Consider the following 8,241-nt stretch of genomic DNA (forward strand, 5'->3'; position numbering starts at 1 on the left):
GACTAGAAATAACAGTCACAAGCTGGCAGAGGGTAGATTCAGACTAGACATCAGGAGACGCTACTTCACTGTCAGAGCGACTAGCATCTGGAATCAAATTCCAAGCAAAGTGGTGCTGGTTTCTACCCTGGACGTCTTTAAGACAAGGCTAGACAAACACCTTACTAGCGTCGTTTGACCCCAGGACTTTTTCCTGCCAAGGCAGGGGGTCAGAATTGATGATCTGCTCAGGTCCCTTCTGGCCCTACTAACTATGAAATAAACATGTCTGATACAAATGCAAAGCCAAAAGACCCATGATTTACCATATAGTTCACTGGGCTGGGCCCCAACAAAGTCAACAGCATTTCAAGTCACTGTGACCCCTTAGCTCAGCACTGCTCAGTATGTGTGTGTACGCCAGATACCCTCCACAAAGGCTAATTAGCCCCCCTACTCATGACTGAACTGGGTGTTCTTGTCATAAGTCCTGGGATCCTCCAAAAATTTATACCCCGAGGTGGAGCTCTGCACCTCATCAGCGAAGATAGGACCACGCCAATCATATGCAACAGGCTGAGAGAGGGGTTGAAAGAAGGATTCTGGATGAACTGTTTGAAGCCCCATTTGGTGATGTTTGCCAGACATTTAAGGGTGGTAAAGAAACAGGAATAACTGAAAATGGGAAAGAAAGGTGCAGGTCAGCTGTGGGAGTGAAGAGGCAGTCAAAACATATTCAGTATACTGGTTCACTGTGACTTCAAAAAGAGAGTCAGGACTGAGAGGGACTGAATGCAATAGGCCACAGATAGGCAATGTTTTTTGGCCAGAATGCTGAAAAAACCCCACAAATGTCTACCCTGGAAGGTACCAGAGGGCTGACATGCCAGACACCGGAGCAGCAGTTTGCAGCCAGCCCTCGGGGCCCGGTCTGCTTGCAGCCTCCCAGCTGCTTGCTGGGAGCAGCCTGGCTCCACAGCTGGCAGCAGCTGCTTAGAGCCTGGGCTGGCAGTGGTGTGCTCAGCAAAATGGCCTTGCGTGTCATGCTCTGCATGCGTGCTGGGGGTTGCTGACCCCTGCAATAGGCACTGCCATACGTCTTGTTCAGATGGGTTGCACTAACCTAGTAGTAGGTTCACTTACTGCCAGGGAAAATGTAAATGACCAAGTGGTTTTCCTACTGGCAGGAAAAAACTATGAACATGGCAGGGAATAGTACCCTGACTGAAGTAATGCAGTTAGCCTCCTGCTTTAACTCCCAGTGGAAGGATCTCAGCTACATGCCGACTTTATGGAAATGGGAGACTCCTCCCTACCTTGCTCCTGTGGCCATATAGTGGAGGGCAAGCAAAACTCAGGGATATCCGAACCCCAAGCCTCTAGGCCTGGGCCTGCACATAGGGTGCCAAAGGATTTGGATTATTTGGATACTTCCAAAGGTTTTGGAAATATCTGAAGCCCCAGGCGGTAGTGGAAGATGCTTGCTGGTAGCAGGGCCACATATGGTTCTTGAATGGTTCACAAAGATTTAGAATAGATTTGACTTGGGACAATTTTTTTTTTTTAAAAGGAAAAGTAGGTTCCGATCAGTATGTAAGCCCAATATGGGCCATGTGATTCATAACCATCCTCAGTGTTGGCAACTTTTAAGCAGCTTCATAGCTGGCTTTCATTACTGAGCACATACTGCTTTTGGCAGCAGTTTAATGACAGGTAATATATTTAATGAAGTTTCTTCATATGCAATATAAAACGAGGAGCTTTCCCCCCACCCCCATGCTGATTGGGGGGAAGGGGGAGAACCTCATCTATATTCAAGTAAATACAGTACTTGCTCCATTTAAAGGTATGAATATTAAGGATGTAACGATCCTAACTCACTGCCTGTATTATTAAAATGCAAGTCATTACACTTCTTATAGGAAGTGATGGCATCCAATCAACTAAAGAAACTTCAAAAGATAAAGCAAAAAAATAGCTCAATGTGAAAATAATTCGTCTTACCTGACAGGCAGATGTAGGTTAAATATTCACCCTGACCCCCAGTTGCTAGAAAAGGAATCTTTTTCTTTGTTCTTCTTTTCACTTGGACAGCTCCCAACATCCTTTCATCATGTGGGGCAAAAATTTCTTTACTGATAGTAGATTTGGCACTCATTGTAGATCAGAGATAACAGGAACAGAAAATAGGAAACTAATGTTCTCTCTAAAATAAAATAAGAAGTCAAACATTAAAAATTACTCCCAAGAACCTTAAGTTACAGGAGAGTATGTATGAATTTTGAATCATACAAGACTTAATTTGAAAGTTAATATTGTCAATGTACATTAAAATAATTGCACAGCAATTTCCTCTCTGTCACTCAGAAGTGGGATTTGTAAAAGCACTTAATCTACACTTAATTAACTTCCCCAATTTCTCTGCTGCAAGAAAGAGAGTGAAACCATAATGTAATATAACACTCAAGTTATAGTGTCCTCACTGGTGCTGAATTCACTTAAATATGATGCTAAGGGAATGACCAAGAAGCATTTGGCTCTAAGTTAAACCAGGACATAGATTTACCTTAAATTACCGTACCTAGTACTTCATGGCAATGCCTATATGCAAATCCTTATCCTACCATATATGAAAACCAACCTGTGGCAGTTTAACATTCAAAACACGTCTGTTGTTTCCATGAGACAGAGTCTGTAAGATGTGACTGACTTAATTATGTGAAAAAATGCTTTATTTTCCCCAAGGAAAATGTTATCTAAAAGCTACCGCTCAAAATGGACCTTTTTATCCTATTTTGAACAATTTACTTTTATGATCAACACTATTTGACTATTTGACAACTAGCCCAAAAATCAGTCACCCAATTTAAATAACAGCTAGATGTTTGCTTTCATAAATTGTATCTTTTTAATGAAAAGGTTATGTGATTTGCCTCTTAGGGAAAAAAATTACCTTGAGTAATTTTGAAGGAAACCACAGTGATTTGTTATGAATGCCCTATTTTCCACCCTTCTTTGCTAGGCAAGCTGAGCAGCCGAACATATTGCATCAGGCCTGATGTTTAATGTACGGCTAAACTCCCTGCTCTCAAATAATAATGGCATTCAAGTTCAAACGTCCTAAATGTTCTTTGTACATGTACAATAAGGCATGATGGTCACTACAATAGGTGGCCCAAAAATTGAATTTCTTGAAACGAACTAATAGTCTATGGCATGTTATGAAGCTAACAAGAAACAACATGAGGCAATTCCAGTCACGAATAATACAGAAACAAACAAATCATCATCATAATAGTATTACAAATTAGTATTTGATCCAATATTTACCATAAGCATACAAGTAAAACCCTGAAATGTAATGCTTGCAAGGAATTTCCATGATATCCCCTTTATTTAATATACAGGTAGATATTCTGGATTTACACAGGCATTACCGAGTACAGGTTGAAAATTCTGCTGTCATTTAATTTGTGAAACAGATCAGATTAATTAGTAACAAATAAGATAAAACAATATATGCCTTTCAACTCTACTATTAGAATTACTATTACTGTAAGCCTTGTAGAATTATTCCCTGTAAAGATTAGAACAAATGTATTTTGCACATTTTTAAGAGAACAGTTTAACTTGGAAACACCTAAATTTTAAAAAGGAGGAGAGAGCACAGGACTACAGATCAATTGTGATTAGCAAAGTAAAAAAAAAATTATTAAATAAATAAATAACTTTATTTTAGACTGGCCATTAGGAGGAACTTCTTCACAGTTAGAGTGGCCAAGGTCTGGAAAGGGCTCCCAAGGGAGGTGGTGCTCTCCCCTACCCTTCAAGAGGAGGTTGGATGGGTATCTGGCTGGGGTCATCTGAACCCAGCACTTTTTCCTGTCTATGCAGGGGGTCGGACTCGATCCATTAAGGTCTCTTCCATCTATGAATCTATGAAATAAAACTTGGAATTTGAAATTTGAGAGCATTTCATACAAATTCTAAACTAAATAACTGTGGACTAGTTTTCAAAGTTAGCCTAAGGTAAATGCATAAAAGGAGGACACAGCCCTCACTTGAATAAAAAAAACTAAAGCTGTTAAGTTACCATGCTGCTTATCTGACATAACACAGTTAACTGGTCCTCTGAGTTTATAGACAGAACTAAAAAATTCTCAAATACTGAAGTGTGACAATGCTGACAAATACTGACTTAAAAACTGTGACAGCTGTAAGTAGGGCTACCATACGTCCGGGTTTTCCTGGACATGCTCTCTTTTTGGGTCCTCCGATCTCTCTCTGGGCAGTTTTTTTCAAACTGAGCAAATGTCCAGGATTTTGCTCTGCTCCACTAGTGGGATCAGGGGGAGAACTACTGGAGGCAGAGGGGACCATATGCATCTGCACATGCACACATGTGGCCAACATCCAGCCAGGCAGGGTGGTGGAAGGAGCCTCAGCAGATGCATGTAGGTAACTCTATGAGGTGCAGGGTTTTGGAGGGCCAGGGCGAGAGGAGCATAGAGGGGATGGGTGCCTGCCAGCAGTGGGGAATGGTGTCTAGGCATGAGGGCTGCAGCAGGGCAGGGAGGCCGTGCCTCTCCTCCAGCGTGGGAAGGGGGTGGGGGAGCCCATTGGGAGCAGTGGAGAACTGTATGGCCATGTTAGGTAGCACCAGAGCCCAGTGCCTGTGCTCACAGAGGTGGGTCGGGGCACCTGAAAGATGCTGCCCAGGTGAAAGATGTAGCTATACCACCTGGCATGGTGCATGAGCCTCAGCCTCGGGCAGGGGATGCTACAGGTATCCTCTCCTCCTTCCTCCAGCCTGTGATGGTCCCAGACTCACTTTGCTGCCACCCATGTGAACCAGAGCCACCAAATTCCAGCCCTGTCCAGATGGGAGCAGCTGGAAGCCCCCTCCAGCAGGGCTGGGGGGAGTAGGGAGGTTGCAGGTTGGGAGTCAGGGGTACCAGCAGGGATGGGGGGGCACTGTGCACCAGGAGTGCAGGGCACTACCACAGCCAGGGCATCTGCAGGCCAGAAGTGAGGGACAGCAGCAGGGATCGGGGTTGTGGGTTGGGACTGATGGGTACCAGCACAGCCTAGGGGGCAAGGGACTGTGGGTCAGGAGTGAAGGGCACCAGCAGGGTCAGGTGTCTGCCAGTCAGGCATGAGGGGTAGCACCAGGGACTGGGGGCTGCAGGTTGGGAGTGAGGTGTCCTGTTTTTTGGAAATGGAAATACAATAACTCTACTGTAAGTGACTGGGATCTTTAGAGAAATTCGAACTAATATCCTGCACAAAAACAGCGCTCTCAGGCTTGGATCGTCATATTCACACAGCTACCCAAAAAAATGGCTTATTTAAAACCTCTACCTCAAGAAAACATGATTATAAGAATCTTACTATTTGATTAACAACAACATTCTAGCCCTCGTGATTATGCCAAATGCTTGGAAGTGTAAATTGCATAGGCTCACACACTAGAAAGCAAATCACTTGAAATAAATTGTTGGTTTGGGGGGGCTTCTTGTGACTGTAGTTCTGTAGAATTTTGGCTTTGTATAGTTTTGTTTTTTAAAGTATTGGAGGCTAACACCACAAGAGTATTTTAAATTATAAAACCATAAAACCTATATATTTTTAGCATCTTGGCCTCCACCAACGTTATTACTGTAATAAGATTCACAAATTCTCACTCCAGAATCTCTTTCACCTCATTTTCCAAATATATAAAGACACTAAGATACCAACTGCAGGCTGAGGCCAACAAACTGAAATGAGTTGGGTGGTATGGCTAGTTACTGTTTTTTAAACCACTCTCTTCAGCCATGGTACAAAGTGTGACTAGGTGCTTGTAATCTGAGCAATCACAGCCCAATTAAAATCTACTCAGATGTCTGAATTACCCTGATTTTCACCCACAGCTAAGAAGCATCTCATCTTGTAAATGAAACAGCTACAGGTTCATTAGTGGCTTGTTACTGGTGCTCAAGTCTTACTACATGCAGAAATGCGTGGTCTTGAAAGCCAAATTAGCTTCATGATAAAAATGGTTTCATATCCTGCAATATACATGGATTCACATTGCAATCCAAAAAATAAGTCCTGTACCTTGGGGTTTTGACACCCATGATCACTAACCATACATATTCATTTCCGAAAAAAAAGAGTTTCAAATTTAAGCTCCTAGTGAGTGAATGTCAAACACCTGGACTTTGGCGTTTCCATCATGTATTTATTTTGTGATATATGGCGTTTTTATTAAAGTCTCAAGCTTTTTTTGTGACACGTTACATGGAAATTTCATGTTTCAGTTAAAACAAAAAAAAAAAAAAAAGAAGAAAAGGCCAAAGATTTTTTTGTTTATTTGCTTTGGAGCATCCAGGTGAAAAATAGTGTTCTCTAAATATTCCTGAAACCAGAGGACAGATGACTAGAACCCACATGCCCCACAGTTTTATGCATTTTTGAGGCCAGACTTGTAATCGTGAAATGACTGGCAATATTATATTCAAAACGGACTTAAATAATGGTACAATCCATAGCTTTGAGTTAGGCACCCAGGCTGCTTATACAATGGAGAGAGTAAAAACAAAACAAGATTCACAATAGCAAGCAGGCTAAGGCATCCCTTAGTTCAGTCATGAAGGAAGATGGAAGAGAGGAGTGTGTTTAGGCTTCAGAACCCTACTCTGGACACCATTCACTCAGGATTCACAGCCTTGAAGCCTCACCTGGAAAGCGGTACATCAGACCTTTCTTTCAAAGAGCCCTCTCTGAAAGGAGGCAATGTTATATCCCCTGCCACCCATTCACTCATGGGTTAGAGCACTCGCATAGGATAGAAGAGATTCAGCTTCAGTTCCTTCCTCTGCAATTCAAACCCACATATTCTTCCTTCCTTGAGAGTCCTTTAACCCAGGGGATAGATGAGTGGCATGTGGCTTCTCTGTGGGCTGGATCAAGCACCAAGCCAGTCTGCAGGGCCACACTATCTGGACTGTAGGGCTCCACACAGGTCCAGAAATTTGGCAGCAGGGGAACAGAAATTAGCTGCCACCAATCACCTGCCACCGAATTTTAGTAGCTGTGCGCAGTCCCAAGGGCCAGATGACACAGATCAGGCCCAGGGTTTTAGCCCCACTACTTTAATCAAGCAGGGCCACACTATTCTAAGTCAGGCCCCTCAAACTTTCCTGTCAAAGAGGTTCCACTTTGCCCAGTGACTGGAATCCAGGTGCCCCACTGTGGGGGCTTTGTTTGGACAGACTGATTTATCCATACGTTTTTTTTATTAGCTGTTAATATTTCCTTAAAATTGCTGAAAGTTTGATTATAAATGGGGGTTTTATTTGTCCTTGGATCACTGAATCTTGGTCGGCAGCCAGTCTCTACCTGGCATAAACTCCTTTTAGAACTCTTTCAGCATCAAGATTATATGATAGTGCCTATTAATTGCACATTTTAGACACACAGTTGTTTAAAATGCACACAGGAAGTCTTTTTGTGAGTTTTATTATTCATTCCAGGTACACTATAAATTCTGTAATCATATCCATAAAACTCTAATATGGCTGGAATGAAAATCTGCAGGGGGGAAGCAATTCTCCTAATAACTCTAAGAATATTATTATAGCAATATGAATAAGATTACCTAAAGAGTGAGAGTTAAGCAATCCGGGTCCTTTTCACAGATTCTGTATAACCTTAGGCAAAACATTTTACTACCTTAACCAACAGTGTAATCATCAGTAAAATATGTAGCTACCTCATAAGAGTGTTGCCAGGCTCAATCCACTTATGTATAAAGTACTTTGAGATCTCTGGGTGGAATGTCTAGGTGTTTTAAAGAAAGTCCCTATTTAATGACTGTTCTGGATTCTCACTCTGAAGAAATTCTCCAATTATTAGTTTAAAAAAAAAAAAAAAAATTGTAAGCTATTTCAGAATGGAAACCTTGAAGAAGGAAAAAGGGTTAGATCCACGTAGGTGCTTCAGTCCCGACTAATTTCCATGTTAGGTACCTAGCTCCAAAACTGTGATTCTTAAAACCTCTGCCTGCTTGCAGACATAGCTAAAAATTCACAGGATTCCCTGTTTTAGTATTAAAGTTAACCAAATGCCTAAAGGTTCTGCTTTTGCACAACACACCGTGCAGTACAGTGCTCATTTCATATCTAAATCCCACTGGGATGCATGAACCATGCAGACACTCTTCTGCTTATCTTGCATGAAAAGCTTGATCCGATGAATCACTTGGAACAATCCTAAACA

At 42.1% G+C, this 8,241-nt stretch overlaps 1 protein-coding gene across 2 annotated transcripts in view; it reads right to left on the bottom strand.

Annotated features, from left to right (window-relative positions):
- The window catches only part of STXBP6 (syntaxin binding protein 6), a 197,803-nt gene extending 189,939 nt beyond the window's left edge, over positions 1 to 7,864 (bottom strand). The window contains exons 1-2 of one of the 2 annotated variants that reach the window (XM_019552094.1): positions 7,736 to 7,864; positions 1,984 to 2,185 (exon numbers count right to left, since the gene is read on the bottom strand). In XM_019552094.1, coding sequence (XP_019407639.1) covers positions 1,984 to 2,137 — 154 coding nt within the window. In that variant the 5' untranslated portion in view covers positions 2,138 to 2,185; positions 7,736 to 7,864. The remainder of the gene's footprint in view (positions 1 to 1,983; positions 2,186 to 7,735) is intronic. The other variant, XM_019552093.1, reaches the window with a different exon arrangement.
- Positions 7,865 to 8,241: the final 377 nt, after the last annotated feature.

The sequence above is a fragment of the Crocodylus porosus genome, unplaced genomic scaffold, assembly GCF_001723895.1.
Source record: "Crocodylus porosus isolate Cpor-Errol unplaced genomic scaffold, CroPor_comp1, whole genome shotgun sequence".
NCBI classification, from domain to species: Eukaryota; Metazoa; Chordata; order Crocodylia; family Crocodylidae; genus Crocodylus; species Crocodylus porosus.